This window comes from Emys orbicularis, chromosome 6, assembly GCF_028017835.1.
Source record: "Emys orbicularis isolate rEmyOrb1 chromosome 6, rEmyOrb1.hap1, whole genome shotgun sequence".
Taxonomy (NCBI): Eukaryota; Metazoa; Chordata; order Testudines; family Emydidae; genus Emys; species Emys orbicularis.
This window is the reverse complement of record NC_088688.1, coordinates 112055081-112071084: the sequence shown is the minus strand read 5'-3', so window position 1 is coordinate 112071084 and position 16004 is coordinate 112055081. Positions and strand designations below refer to the sequence as shown.

Here is a 16004-nt window from a genome sequence, read left to right as displayed (position 1 = left end):
CTCCACAATGGCCTTATCATCCTTGAGTGCTCCTTTAGCATCTTGATCGTCCAGTGGCCACACTGGTTGTTTAGCAGGCTTCCTGCTTCTGATGTACTTAAATTTTTTTTTTGCTATTACTTTTTTGAGTCTTTGGCTAGCTGTACTTCAAATTCTTTTTTGGCCTTCGTAATTATATTTTTACACAATTATATTTTACACTAGGTGGCACTGTGTGTAAAATACTTTATTTAAACAAATGTATACCAGACTTTACAGAGCATTAAAGGATCTTGTGATGAAAACATCTGGTGCATATAAGCAAGCTCTATGACCAGTCCATGTCTGGGACAGAAGTATGTGGTGTGGTGTGAGGAGTAACCTAAGAACAGAAACAGAAGGAACAAAGCAATAAAGGTGGCAGGATGTCATTAAAATACCATTCTTCAGTGCCCCAGAGAACTTCAGCTTCGACAAACCTTCAGAATGGATAGACTGAAAAAAATATTTTGCAAGATTTTGCATTGCTACCAAGCACCATAAAGAAAATGGAAATAGGCAGGTATCTTCTTTATGCTATGAGGAAGCAAGCAGAGAGTGTCTTTAAATCCTTTGACTTTACTGAAGGTAGTCAAAAAGATTACTATGAAAGGATTCTGGCTATGTTTGATGCATACTTTATACCTGAGAGAAATGTGGTTTATGAAAGAGCATGTTTCCACCAGAGAATTCAAGAACCAGGGAAAATGGTGAATGTTTTATAAGAGCTCTGCATACATTGGCTGAAAACTGTGATTTTTGGGAATGCAAAACATGAATATATCAGAGACAGGCGGATTGTTCGGTTAACAGATAAAAACTTTTCACAGCACCCACAGTTGTAAAGAGATTTAACCTTAGCCACGGCTATACACAGAGCAAAGCAGCCTGAGCTGATGAAACAGCAGAACCAAGAGGAACTTAACAAGCTTGAAAAACCTGACACTAGCTTAGAAACTATAAACAGACACTTGAGTGTTAAAAGTCATTACTACAAAATCCCCGAGGCAAGGAGAGAGAAATCCTAGACTAAGAGGGACAAATTCCAGCCTACGTGCAGATGATATAGAAAAAGTCATATCCCAAGAGCAATGTTCCCTCTAACTTTTTCAATCCATGTCCGGCATAAATTTTGTTATGTGCACTGAGGTATGTGCAGATGTGCGCCACCAGTAGAAACAAAAAACCTAGATATAATATATATTTTTAAAAAGTTACCATAGGGGTACTTGCTCCAGCCAGGAGAGGTTAGGCATTTAGAACTTACTACTCAAAGAATAAAAGAACAGGAGTACTTGTGGCACCTTAGGGCTGGTCTACACTGGGGGGGGGGGGATCGATCCAAGATACGCAACTTCAGCTACGCGAATACTTCGACTTCAGCTACGCTATCTTGGATTGAATTACCTGGGGTCCAGACGGCGCGGGATCGACGGCCGCGGCTCCCCCGTCAACTGCACTACCGCCGCTCTCTCTGGTGGAGTTCCGGAGTCGACGGTGAGCGCGTTCGGGGATCGATATATCGCGTCTTAACGAGAAGCGATATATCGATCCCGGATAAATCGATTGCTACCCACCGATACGGCAGGTAGTGAAGACGTACCCTTAGAGACTAACAAATTTATTTGAGCATAAGCTTTCGTGGTGTAAGAGAAATAAAAATTATGAAATGCATAGACCAGTCAAAACACTAAAATAACACACTTTGAAAGAATAAAATTACAGAGAATATATGTGCATTGCAGGAAGTACCAAGAAGTAACAACAATAATACAAGTATGGGTTGCGAGGTGAGTGTGACACAGAGACTGTGTATGTGTGTGAGACACACAATGTGTTCTTTAATAGGAGCTTTAGTTTTCTGTAGAGTACCAACACTTTTGGTTGTACTTTATGAAGTTGTATAGTTTAATGAGTTACAGTACAATACACAGCACTATATACAGTAATTTGTCTGCCTTGGCCTGTGAAAGATGTGAGCATATATTTTAAATTATAGTGTATACACTGCTGTGTGTGTAATATGGGATAGAGGACAGAGAGACATATAAGCAGTTTGCCAGGACAAACATGGAGAGAAAGAGATTCAATTTTAGGAAGATAATGAGATACTACTAAAGCTGCAATAAAGTGAGCAGAATAAAGTTGAAAGTCTCCCCGTGGTCATTTCCATTTACAGGACTTCTGAAGTGGGCATGAGCTCTGTTACAACTGTTGTAACTTGCGGATGCTGGCCATGTTGATGAAAGAATCTTCTTAGATTTTAATGGAGCCCACTGAGTAGTGGTTAAGTGTATATGTGAATGAGGGGTTGTGGTTGGGAGAAGTCAGGAATAGCTTGAACCTCTAGTTATAGCTTGTTCACTTACTGTGCTTTTTCAATTAAACTGTAATAGTTTTCAATTCCTTAACATTTAGAAAAGAAATAAAATGGTCAAAATATGGTATAGAGGTGAATGTGGCTAGGCTTGGGCTTAAGCGGTTTCAAGACCTCCAAACTGGAAAAAAAAGATTAGTTTGGCAGATAGGCGGACTGGGTGGAAAGGGAGAAGAATCCTAGATGTGAGTCACATTTACCATGCGCAGAATAGTAAAATGGCCAAAGTATCACATGCATCTTTTTTCTATGCTTACCACTTGACATTTGAAACCAAAAACAATTCAAGGTGCACTGATCATTTCAGTGGTGATATTTGTGTATGTATGAGCAGAGATTGAAAATTACTTAGGTCAGTGGTCCAGTAGTTGCTATATTTAGTCTGAGAACAATGCCAAGAAGCAACTTCTAGCCTAAGAGACCAATGATAGATTCCAGATCTAGTATCTTGTGAACCACTGGGGCTAGAAATGAATACTGTATCCCACAGTGTATTCTGCTTCCTAGTAGTATACCTCATTATTTTCTTGTCCTGGCAGGTCATGAGAAACTAGGGTGACCAGACAGCAAGTGTGAAAAATCGGGACAGGGGGTGGGGGATAATAGGAGCCTATATAAGAAAAAGACCCAAAAATCAGGACTGTCCCTATAAAATCGGGACATCTGGTCAACCTATGAGAAACTGATTCATAAATTCACACAATTCTGATTACCATTTTGACTTTAGGCATCCAGGTCAATTCTGACTTGATTTTAGTGATTGCCATTTTGAGAAATGTCCCACAGTGTCACGGGCACTGATTGGAGTCACCTGGGGAGGAATGTCTGGTCTCATGGCTGACTGGACAGTTATGGCCCACTGTCTTAAAATAAGCCATTTGACTGGTTGATTATACTACCGCTGCAAAGACCCACTTACTGGACCTGTGTCTGTGGGGATGGTACTTAATGCCCCAATTTAGCAAAGCACTTAAGTATAGTTTAAATTTACCATGAGAACTTGAGTCATTTCATTGAGTTTGTGGAATTGAAAGAGGTAATTTTAAATTTAATATGATCTGAAAAATTACTATATATATTTGGTTTAGAGAAACAAGAAATGGTAGGCCAGCTCTTACTAATTGTTTCACTTACTGCTAACTCTCGTGTAACTCCCAGTATTTAGTTACAGGGGTTCTTTTGCTTACGTTAGGGCACACCGTGTTCAACACCAAGCAAAATAATCACAATTATTAACCATGGCTATTTTATTATTAAAAAAAGGGAAAGAAAACATTAAACAACACAAATGACTGAACACAAATGATAAACAGGTTATTTCTATTACAATCTCTTCTTTAGCTCTTATTGTGGAGAGCTTTTAACAGAGATTACAACCCTGAATGTGTGCTTTCCTCTTCCTGTATTAAGACCAAAGTGTATTGTTTCCCAAAATGATTGTGACTCCATTTTTTAGTATATCCTTTAATAACTAAGAATGTGTATAGCTGGGCAAAGGAACTTTGTTTCAGGGAAGGTAGACCTGCTGGTTATTAATAAATAATCAGTGAGTTTATAGTTGACAAAGTAAGTGATCTTAATTACATCCTATTAAACCAAAGAAAATATTTAAATCATTCATCAGAAGAAGCTATTTAAGGAGCTGTCTTAAGGTAGGCCAGTTAATCAATATTCTGAATGTCCAATACAGTTACATCCCATTGTTTCTCTGTTTACCAGTGTTTAACCCCTTGTTCTCTGCAGTGGTACCTGGCCTAACCATCTGGTGATTAATAGGAGAAACTGTTAGTCTTTTAAGTTACAACAGCATTTCAGTATTCCAATGAAATCATTACAAGAGTTTTAAATCTAATTCCTTGGCATTGTTTTAGTTAACCTCCTCTCACCAATCTATGCTGATGTTTTGGGGAGGTTTCCTTGGGTTGGTTTCTTCTTGAGTCTTCTCTGTTTTTCTTATCTGTCTGTAGCAGCTTGCTTGTAGTGATGAACGGGATTAGTTGTGGAGTGCTGTCTAATCAGAGTAGCAGGGGGTCTGAGTGTGGGGTCACTTCAGAATTATTTAAAACCTCCTTATTTTCATGAAGTTATAGGTAAATGCTCCTCTTTTCAGGCTTGTTTAGATTCAGATTGGTTGCTGTCACTCTTTCATTGGCTCCATGCCTTTGGCATTGGTTTAGGTGACACTTTCAGCTCCTGAGGAAGCATCGTTTTATGCATATGCAAAGTTTCTTTAATTGCCTTTATTCTTGTGGCAGGAAAGATCCAGATAACTTGTAAAGTTAATGTTAAGTATTTCTTTTTATTTAGTTTGTTTTCTGAGAGATTCTTTTAATTTTATCCGAGATTGACAGGAAATGAAATTCTGTTTCTAAAAAGTCCACACCCTCCTCCTGTTCTTTATATGAGAGTTAGTCATTCTCAAAACAGTTTTAAAAATTAAATAACTTGTATAAGGACTTGAGCTTAAGCTGTTGCTTCTATGTGACAATTTTTGGAAAGATAATTTTTCTCATCTTCCTGAGTGGATTGAAAAAATTTTGAGCACTGCCAGTAAGTAATTAATTCCCCATTTATATAAATATTTTATACTTAAATAGCTGCTTACATTAGTAATTAGTTTAGCATCAAATAGCACTCCTATATTTGTACATAAAGCATCTTATTATTCCTATAACTATGATATCAGGCAGTTACTATATGAGGCCTGCATTTATATACAAAATATTTGCAAATGTTCATATTAAAAGAAGCTTAGGCCATCAATCAGCATTTGAGAAAAAAACACAGGTTTTCACCTTTAAATGGAACATGAGTTGAAAGTAACTAGTATTTTCTGTAAAACATTTCCTACCAGAAATATTTTCCAAGTTTGAAGAACATTTATGGTGGGAAATGTTTTACAGAAGATATTGGAGCAATATTTAGTTAAAATAGGTAGTGATGTACATTTTGTAATTTGGTTATCTGTTGTTTGTGAGGTTGTGTAGCTTGTTAATTATTTGCTGTGTGCGATTCTGTTCTCTTTCTGTATTAGGGAATGTTGAATTATTGCATGGTCAGGGGCTTGTTGGTTTTCATTTGTGGCGTGGATAGTCCTTACACAGGATTATTAAATTATAAAACTAATTTAACTATTGAGAATAGGCCATTTCCACCTTGATTGAATTGGCCTCGTTAGCACTGACCCCCCACTTGGTAAGGCAATTCCCATCTTTCATGTGCTGTAATATATATACTGCTTACTGTATTTTTCACTCCATGCATCTGATGAAGTGGGTTTTAGCTCACAAAAGCTTATGCCCAAATAAATTTGTTAGTCTCTACTGTGCCACAAGGACTCCTCGTTGTTAAAGCTAATTTAAGTATCAGTTGAGGAAGGAAGTTGGATGGTTTGAAGTTGGGCGGATTATTTTATTATACCACAAGTATTGGTGAAACTCAGTGAGAGAGGTTGCCATGATTTTGCTTGGGTTTGGCTCTAACTAATTACATGGGAACAGAGCTTTAACAACTCATGACCTGAGTCAGATGGACAGACCTGTGAGGCTGAGAGCTAATTTAATCTGGGAACAGTGCAGCACACCTTTGATATTAAGATCAGGTGACTTATGTTTAATTTGGGTTTAGGGGTTACCTGCGGTCAGGTGAGCAATGCTTTCCCCCCTTTGCTGTGGGCTGCTTACTTTTTTGTTTTATGGTGGCTGTTTCCAGTGAAGTTGAAGTCACTATGCCATATTCTCTGGAATTGTTGTCATTCTACTTGACAACATAGCTGGATTATTTTATGGAAGTAAGTGACGCCCACATTTTATGATCCAATATTTTGACTGGTCGTGTCTAGAAAAGCTCAAGTGAACCACTGTGCGTACTTTCATGGTTAATGAACTTTTCCAAGAGATGATCCTGGACCAGTGATCAGACAGTCAACTGACAGTTCAAATTTTTTTCTATTATTTGCCAGTTTAACTCCTACTTTCAAAGTACTTCTTATATAGTTTGGTCTGTTGGACCAATCTGAAAACATTCATATATGGAATAGGGTGACATACTTGCTGATTTTCACCTGACCAAAGCCACATGTTTATTCTGGATAGAAGATATCAAATGCAACCTAACACTGCCATAAACACGTAAAGTGAAATAGAAGCTGATTGTGCACACACATCACATATGCTATTGAATCCAAACATTACAAGCTAATTAACATCTATGGTAAATCTGTGAAGTAAATAACAAAATGCTAATTCATTTTTATATGATACCATGTGCTGCTAAATTAGGAAAGGGAGTATAATCTTCCTGCATTACAGTAATCTTAAATTTTCAAGCTGCAATAAACACTAAAAAAGAATGTGATATTACCAATTATTTTTCTTCTCACAGATTTGTTGTGACTAGACTTTAATAAAAAAAAATTAAAAAATTCATTGAAAACAAAGATTGAAATATTTCCAAATACAGTATTTTCATAAACAATATGGAATAAATATTGAATTTATGAATGCATATTTCTTTGAATTATAAACTGATATAAGTGTAATGATTTATGATCAGAATAAACTGTTTCATTCCTGCAACTTAACTACAAAGAACAAATATGAAAAATGCATCTTAAATTCATATTTTTCGGTTGAACTCGTTTTGTGAAACATTCAAAGAAAATAATTGTGTATGAAAGTTTTGCTGCTTTGGTGTATGTGTTAGTCTTATTTAGAAATAAAAGTAGAAATAAGTATCTGCATTTCTTTTAATTGGAATAACTGTATACAGATATAATTACATACAGGTATTGCCAAACTCTAGAAATTCAAAACAGTATTGGTGACTAAAACATTCTTAAACTACAATTTATATTATACTAATCAGTTTTTAAAACTAAAAGTAAAATAAATCACTTTCTTTTCTTAAAAGTAAATCAACTCCTAGTTTTTCCTCATGTTGTTTTACACTGTATTTTATATTAATAACCATATTTAGTCTCTTTTCTTTCAGCTATTTTGTCCATGCAGAATTATTATTGTTTCATAACTGTAGCGCTAAACATTTAATCCGTTTCTTTGTGTAAATTTTAGGTATGCGATCCCCCCAGAACACGGAAAACGGCTTGAAAGACTAGCTCAAGGTAATATTTTCAACATTTCTAATCAAAGATGTTTGTTTCAAAGGTCTTTGATTTTCAGGAGTTTCTTTGATTTCAGGTAAAATAATTTTACAATCTCAGCTCTCCTGATTTAATATGGTTTCATCCTTCTTAAAATGGTGGCATCTAAAATGCCTGAAACATGGTAGCTGAATATTATTCAAAACATTTGGGGGGGGGGCGGAGAGGAGGGAGGGAGAGAGGAGGAATTTAAAAGCAATTGAGGCTTGGTTCTTAAAACTTAATATTTTTCTTTACTTATTTTTTTACTATATTATAGATACTTATTTTGTCTCCAGATTAAAGTTGAGAATTATGGATAAACAAATAAATAATTAGACCCATTTCTGGTACTGGTACCACATGAGCTGTAGCTCTTTGAGATGATATTTTCACCAATTAAATTTGAAATAGAGTTAAGCATGTTTTAGTCAGGTGCTGTAGGCCAAAGTTATTTCTGTTTATAGGTTCAAATATTTGTTTTAAAGAGCATGATCAGATGCAAATTACCAAAAGTGTATGTACATATTTGCCTAAACCTAAATTGTGTGTGCAAAAGAATCTGATGCAGATGTGCAAGTAGGGCATTTGCACGCACACATACAATTATGCATACATTTGGGTTTAACTCTCCCTTGAGTTAATTCTACACTAGTCCCTGAGAACAGTAATATGTGGCATAGCTGAACTGAATTATTGACACATAATACCAATGTCCTGTATATTTGTGATCATTAAACCGTGGTACCATGGCCAAATTCCATCTTGGCTAATTACTTTCTACCTACTTAAATTCCCCTTGTAGTTCCAGTTGAGAGACCTTTCCTCATTTTCTCCTTTCCGAATCCCATTATACCTTATTGTTGAGGCCTGCTATTTACCACCATAGAGTTCGCTGAAGTTCATTTGTGAAGTGAGTGATCCTTAGTATAGGAAGGACCGGCAGCGTCGCCTATTATTGAGGTTGCCTAACACTTCCCATTATTGGACCTTGTGTTCAGTTACTTATAACTTTGCAAAACTTTTACCATTTGGTCTGAATTTTTCCATATTTCATGTCTGCCTCAGGCTGGTGGTTGTTGTGGTTTTGTTTGTTTGTTTGAAATGAAAAAAACACACACCAAGCATAAAGGTTGAGCCATTTGCAAGGAGGCTAGAGAAGCAGACGTTGTTTTGCCCATGTTAAAGTCTTGACTTTTTTTAAAAATTCTCTAGTGCATCCAGATGGTTGAGCAGAGACATGAAATTTGTTAGGGTGTGGGGAGTGGCCTTTGTGACAGGGATGTGCCTTTTGCAGTCCCTGTGAAAATTTGCCCAAGTTGTAAGCTTTTACAAAAAATAAAATAAAATTGCAGCTTGCATATGCTCAGTAGAGACTTCTTCAATTTAAACAGGTAAAATCTTTGAAGATTCCGTTCATGTGAGAGACAAGCTTTTGAGCTACACAGAGGATGACTGGAGAGTCATTTCTCACTCTTTCCCTGGCCCAATGACTATTCATTGCCATTACGAATGACTAGGAATGGCCACCATGAATGTCAATAATTGTTGTTTGCTGGGTGATAGCTGTGCTGGTGTCAGGATATTAGAGAGATGAGGTGGGTGAGATAATATCTTTTATTGAACCAACTTCTGTTGGTTTCTTTCACCAACAGAAATTGGTTCCATAAAAGATGTTACTTCACCCACCTTGTCTCTCTAGTAAATAGTCATTGAGCCAGGGAAAGAGAATGAGAATGATTCTGTAGCTGGTTGTTGGGGCACTTACCTAGGATGTTGGAGACCCAGGTTCAGGCTCCAATGACTATTAAATTACTTGTACAAAGCGGAACAGCTTCAACAGGAGAGATTGAGAATGACTGATACCGGAATATTCTCTAGACTTGTGGTTATTGCACTCACCTGAGAGATGAGACCCATGTTCAAATCCTTTTTTTCTCATTGGGCAGAGGAGGGAATTGAACCCAGGTCTCCCACTGGGCTAAAGGTTATAAGAGAGGTTGCTATTGCCACCGCCGCCTCCTCAACATGAATTCACAAATAGTTTTGGGTTGCCAAAACTGCATTTTCACTCAGCTCTACTTGTGTCAGGATTATCCTTTTATTATTGAAAATTCAGCTTTTTGAATGGCTGAAACAGGCAGGTAAAGACTTTGCATTTTTTCTCTCTTGTGTTGGGCTTTCTCTTAAGGCTCGAGCCAAAGCCTATTGAAGATGCTGGGAAGACTCTTGTAGACTTCAGTAGTCTTTGGATTAGGTCCTAAGAGATACCAGTCCTGTAGACTACATAAGAAGTTTATTCATCCCAACATAAAATTTGGCATTGGCTACTAGTTTAGCAGACATTAAAGGTGACTATCCCACCACATTTTTCACTTGTTTCGGTTAGTTCAATGCTCCATCAAATTTAAAAATGAACTCCAAGAATTGCTTTCTTTTAAAATCATATGGACAATTATAGAGACTAGTTAGTTTTACACTTGTTGTTCTATTATGAAAGTTTTGGCATACTAATAACTATAAAGCTGGTATGTTCTAATAGCCCAATACATTATATTAATAATACCAACATAATTGTAATCTTGAACTTCTGGCAGGAGCAAACTATTCTCTTGAATATTAAAGTGGATGAGTCCCTGGGTCTGGATAGTAGATTAGAGTAGGACATGGAAGGTGATTACTATAATCCTTACATACACATGTAATGAACTTTTTACTCCCTCTGACTATATATTCCCATATTTTCTTTAATAATTGCTCCATAATTCCTTATTATTTTGTTGCTAGTAGAGTTTGAGAAAGAGGCATCTGTGATCTTCATGATGTAGTTACTGCCCATTAAAACATGGTCAAAGTTTTAAAGAAAGCTGTTTTAAAATGATGAAAATGTCATGTCAGCCACATGGCTGCAATTAATCTAATCAGTAAAGGTTAATAAACTTAGAGGATGATGAGGACTTCAGACTTAATTACATGTTTATTCAAAACTGTTTTTGTGGCATATTTTTTGTGGAAATGCAACAGCTAAAAAGCTGCATGATTCAGAGGTTTAGTCTTGCTGACCAGATGCCTACTGAATTAATTGAATACTCCTAAATAATTAAAATAAAATAATGCATTAAATGTGATGAAGCATTACAGGTTGTCTAGGTCAAGGCAGTACTTGAGACATAAGATTGAAGAAAGGCTAGGATATTTTCCATTATCTTGTCTGCACATCATAATTATCACACTTGCCTTTTATGCATGAATGCTTTCATCTTTGGTTTCCATTGAAATCTTGATTGACTGTGGCACCTACAGATATTTTATCTGAAAGACATTAGACTTGCATCTAATAAAGGCAGCAGTTTGATTTCGCCCTTCAGCTGCTTTCTCATTTATGTAGTTTTTTTCAATTTTATGTAGACATAAATGTAATCTCAAGTGAGCTGTTATTGCAATTTTTAAACTTGTTATGTTCATCTGTAATACCATAGAATCGTAAGGATTTTTGTTTGACAAAGTTGGTTGGAAAATAGAGGCAGAGGAGCAAATCATAAATGACAGTTTGGAAGATTTTCAGGTTCTTTAAATAGATTCCTTAATTGTATCGGCTATTTTAGAAAAGAGGCGACATCTATCTGAGATGTTCAATTATGTTACACAAAGGGACTAAGGCAGAGTGTAATATACTGTAAGTAGTTTGTGAAGAATGTTTCAAAACGACAGTATATAGTATAAGCTGATCTACTTAATACAGAAGTTCATAACTACTATTTATTAATAAAATTATAAGTAGTTCTTGACGTGCAACTTATACAGAACTTGAGATATCCATATCTGTCTTTCTGTTTGTCACCTCACGGTTGCAAAAACTGAAAATTTGTGGTTGCTGAAGAGTTAAAGCTTTTGTCAAATGACAATTTCTTTTTAGTCAAAGTTAGTAGAGATGGAAATGAATAGATAACAAACTTTAGATTATTACATATGCATAAGCATCAGTGTATAATAACACTCATTTCATTGCAAGTAGCACTTGCTATCTTCTGTGACTGTAATAGTCTGTACTTACACAGATTGTTACTGTCTTCCAGAGGTCACTATGACCATACACGCTCATCCTCCTAATGTTTCATTTTTCTTGCAGTTTGGAAAATATTAACTTTCAAAGGGTTAATACATTACGAATCGGTTATATGTTAACATTCTAACATTCTGGCTTGGGTGTGGCCTGGGGGGCAGGGGCAGGGCCTTGTGTGGGCGGGGGCCCCCAACCCCCCCACTTTTGGGAGGGCTCCAGTGCCCTTGTTTCCAGTATGGTTCCACAGGGATTGGTTCTTGGCCCTATGCTATTCAACATTTTGTCAATGACCTGGAAGTAACTATAAAATCATCACTGATAAAGTGTGCAGATAACACAAAAATTGGGGGAGTGGTAAATAATGAAGAGTACGGGTAATTGATTCAGAATGATCTGAAGTACTTGGTAAACTGGGTGCAAGCAAACTGTGTTTTTAATACGAGTAAATATATACATCTTGGAATAAAGAATATAGGCCATACTTACAGGACTGGGCCTCTGTTCAGGGAAGCAGTGACTCTGAAAAAGATTTGGGTCTTGTGGTGGATAATCACCTGAACATGAGCTCCCATTGTGACCCTGTGTCAAAAAGAGCTAATGTGATCCTGGGATGCACAAACAAGGAAATCTCAATTAGGGTTCAAGAGGTTATTTTACCTCTATATTTAGTACTGGTGCAACTGTTGCTGGAATACAGTGTCCAGTTCTGGTGGCCACAATTCAAGAAGGTTGTTGGTAAATTGAAGAGGGTACAGAAAAGAGCCACAATAATGAGTAATGAGAAAACATGCCTTAGAGTGGTAGATCCAAGGAGCTCAATCTATTTAGCTTAACAAAGAGAAGGTTAAGGGTTGATTTGATTACTGTCTATAAGTATCTATATCGAGGTGGCCAACCTGTGGCTCCGGAGCCACATGCAGCTTTTCAGAAGTTAATATGCGGCTCCTTGTATAGGCACAGACTCCGGGGTTGGAGCTATAGGCCCCAACTTTCCAATGTGCCTTGGGGTGCTCACTGCTCAACCCCTGGCACTGCCACAGGCCCTGCCCCCACTCCACCCCTTCCCACCCCCTCCCTGAGCCTGCCATGCCCTCGCTCCCACCTCTTCTCCCCCCAGCCTCCTGCACGCCAAGAAACAGCTGATCGGGAGGGAGGAGGAGGCGCTGATTGGGGGCTGCCGGTGGGCGGGAGGCACTGGGAGCGGGGGGAGGTGACAGGGGGCTGCTGACATATTATTGTGACTCTTTGGCAATGTACATTGGTAAATTCTGGCTCCTTCTCAGGCTTAGGTTGGCCACCCCTGATCTATATGTTGAACAACTATTTAATAATGGGCTCTTCAATCTAGCAGAGAAAGACGTAACCCGATCCAATGGTTGGAAGTTGAAGCTAGACTGGAAATAAGGTGTAGATTTTTAACAGTGAGACAGCTTTTAAGTAAAGATTGGAGGTTTTTGTAAAAGATATGCACCAGGAATTTTTTTGGCAAAGTTCTATGGCCTGTGTTATACAGGAGGTCAGACTAGATGATCACTGTGGTCTCTTCTGGCCTTGGATTATATGGCTCTATTAACCTATGAATCTGCATTTGAGATTGCCCTCAGAAGATATTTCAGTTCTGTTGTAAAGCCACAACTTTATTATGGGCCAGGTAGTTTTATTCTTACCCATGTTGAATAGTACCTTACACCACTAATAGTCTTGTTGGAGTCAGTGGGGCTGCTAATGGAGTAAGGCACTACTCTTTTTGAGATAGTAATATCGCTATCTGGCTCTATATGATCATAGCAATACACTTTAACTGAAGATCCTGTGCAAGTGTTCCTTGTACTATGGGTTTGTTTTCCAGTTCTCCCTGACTAAAAACAAACAAATTGTAAAGCATTTGAGAGACTGCCTGATTCCCAGCTGTTAGACTGAGACTTTGCCATCCGATTTAGAGCCCTGTGCGATGTGGGTCACCATTCCCAAAATGAAAAATTGGGCCCTACAGCTGACAGTGCTCATTGTTCCCTAATGGTTTGGCTTATCTATCAAGCAAGAGGTAAATACAACCTTTGTCTCAGCTGATCCCAGTTGTGAGATTGCTCTCCCTCAATGTTTGAAACCTTTTGTGGCCTTAAGGTCCAGTGCCATACTGTCCTGTATACATGTGTACTGCTTGCCCTCAGATGCAGCTAGTAATCTGTTTAGCAAATTGTCATTTATGTTTTCATAGAATCATAGACTTTAAGGTCAGAAGGGACCATTATAATCATCTAGTCTGATCTCCTGCACAACGCAGGCCACAGAATCTCACCCACCCACTCCTGTATCAAACCTGTGTCTGAGCCATTGAAGTCCTCAAATCATGGTTTAAAGACTTCAAGGTGCAGAGAATCTTCCAGCATGTGACCGGTGCCCCATGCTGCAGAGAAAGGCGAAAAACCCCCAGGGTCTCTGCCAATCTGCCCTGGAGGAAAATTTTGCTTCTCATTGCACTCTGTCCACCTAAAGGTCACAAAGATCTTGAGCCAAGTCTGGACCAAGGATAACTATACTGGAAGTGATGTTGGAGAGATGCAGCCCATCCAAATAGAACAGCCCTAACTTGTGGGGAATCCAGTCATACCCGAAGGTCTGGCCACCAACAGTGCAAGTGAAATTCTTGTCTCACGGGCAATATTATTCCTGCTCTGGGACATCTTACTGGGGATGTTAGTGTCCCTTTACCCCTGCCATGAAAGAAGTTTTGAATACACCAGTCTGGTGCTTGGGAACACAGGAAACAATGCAACTCAATCCTGTTGCACTCCAACTTTCAATCATACACTTATCCATACCACCAAAGCATTGTACTAAATTTGTCTGTCCCTGATGCCTTAACCTCTTTAGGTATGTGCACTCAGTCACTGCCCACTGTTTTCCCCCCACCCTTGTGTCTTGAGCTGATTATGCTTTTACTATAGTGGATCTCAGTGTACAATTTAATTTATTTTATTTTATTTTATTTTTTTAATTCCAAAGAGGTTTTGATTTGATCACTCTCGGTCCCAATTGATTTTTTCTCCCTCCTCAAACCTTAACATCACCTTTTGACAGTTTTGTTAATCTTTTACAGGGTTCATTTCAATGTACTGTAAATTACTTTATTATGTTGTATAGCACCCTGGGCATTATAGCAGGTAGTTAGTGGGGCTTTTAAAATCAGGATTATTATGATTGTATTATATTGTCATGATTGCATCATGGCAACTGAAATGCATGTGCTGAGGCTCATTGGTATTTATCCGAGTAGCTCACTAGTAGTTTGCTACCCAGCATTGCCAAATAAATTGGTGAAACTGCATTGCGAGGGCTGCTGTTAAAAAAAGGTCTTTGGGTTTTATTTACAATTCCAAAAGGGAGAAAAAATTATATGGCTGTTGTTGGAAAAAATTAGTCAGCACTAAATTTTAATGAAATGTGACACAATAATTAGTCCCTTCAGATTCAAAGAAATCTTAATAGAGTTCCTAGTTCTTGTGTAGTGAAAGATCTGTATGACAACTTCGCATCTTAATTGAACTTCATATCCTTTATCTAAGAAACTTTGTGTTGTTGGGGTTGGGGAGTCCGCTAGAAAGGAATGCACAATTGATATGCTTACCAGAACCTGCCCAGGCAGACATGTTCAGGTGATTGTTCTGGAGCCTTTAAGAGACCCTAATAGACCTTAGTGGGAGAATTGACATGGAGAATAAAACAGGCTGAGGGTGTAGATTGGGGCAGAGGGGAGGGAGACTGGTTATTCTGAGAGAATGTTGCCCTAAGTTTGTTCATTATTTTAAGACATGAAGAGTATTAAGATAGCTGAATAGGATGATTGGAAATATCTTATTGTTAAAGAGTGAACATGCTCCAAAGAAATAACCATCTTTTTGAATGGCAAAAGAATCTCTCTGCATGTGCTCTCTCTCTCATATAGAGTTGACAGAAGAGTCCAGATATTATTTCAATGTCTTGTACCTAAGTTTAGTGCCAGTCCAGTAATGCTTTCTATAGTATTTTTAAGCATATATGTTTATTTTTACCTATCCTTTCATTTAATGATGTTTTCTCTCTGTTTTTATGCAGTTGCCAATAAAACATTTTGCTTAAGACAAATGGAATTCAGTTTGGACATTGTAATTTTTGGGCAGTTTTTGGTTGGTGACCCACAGAGGACAAACATTCTCTAACCTCTCAAGGGGCCTGGAGTGTAGACTTCTAAGCCTACTAATCTGAATCCCCCAGATTTTCCAACTCCCCATATTTTCCCCATAGATTCCTAAAGTTGTGCAGACATAAAGTGTCACTCTCTCTATAAATGAAATCTAGTAGTTGTTCTGAATTGATATAAAGTTTGTTATAAGGACTTGTTTTTACTCTGTAAAATAATATTGCTG

General features: G+C 37.8%; 1 protein-coding gene across 1 annotated transcript in view; it reads left to right on the top strand.

The window, feature by feature from the left end:
• KDM4C (lysine demethylase 4C) overlaps positions 1-16004 on the top strand; it is a 429818-nt gene that overhangs the window by 88639 nt on the left and 325175 nt on the right. Inside the window, 1 exon segment of the mRNA XM_065406934.1 lies at positions 7468-7517. Within this exon segment, the coding sequence (XP_065263006.1) occupies positions 7468-7517 (50 nt within the window).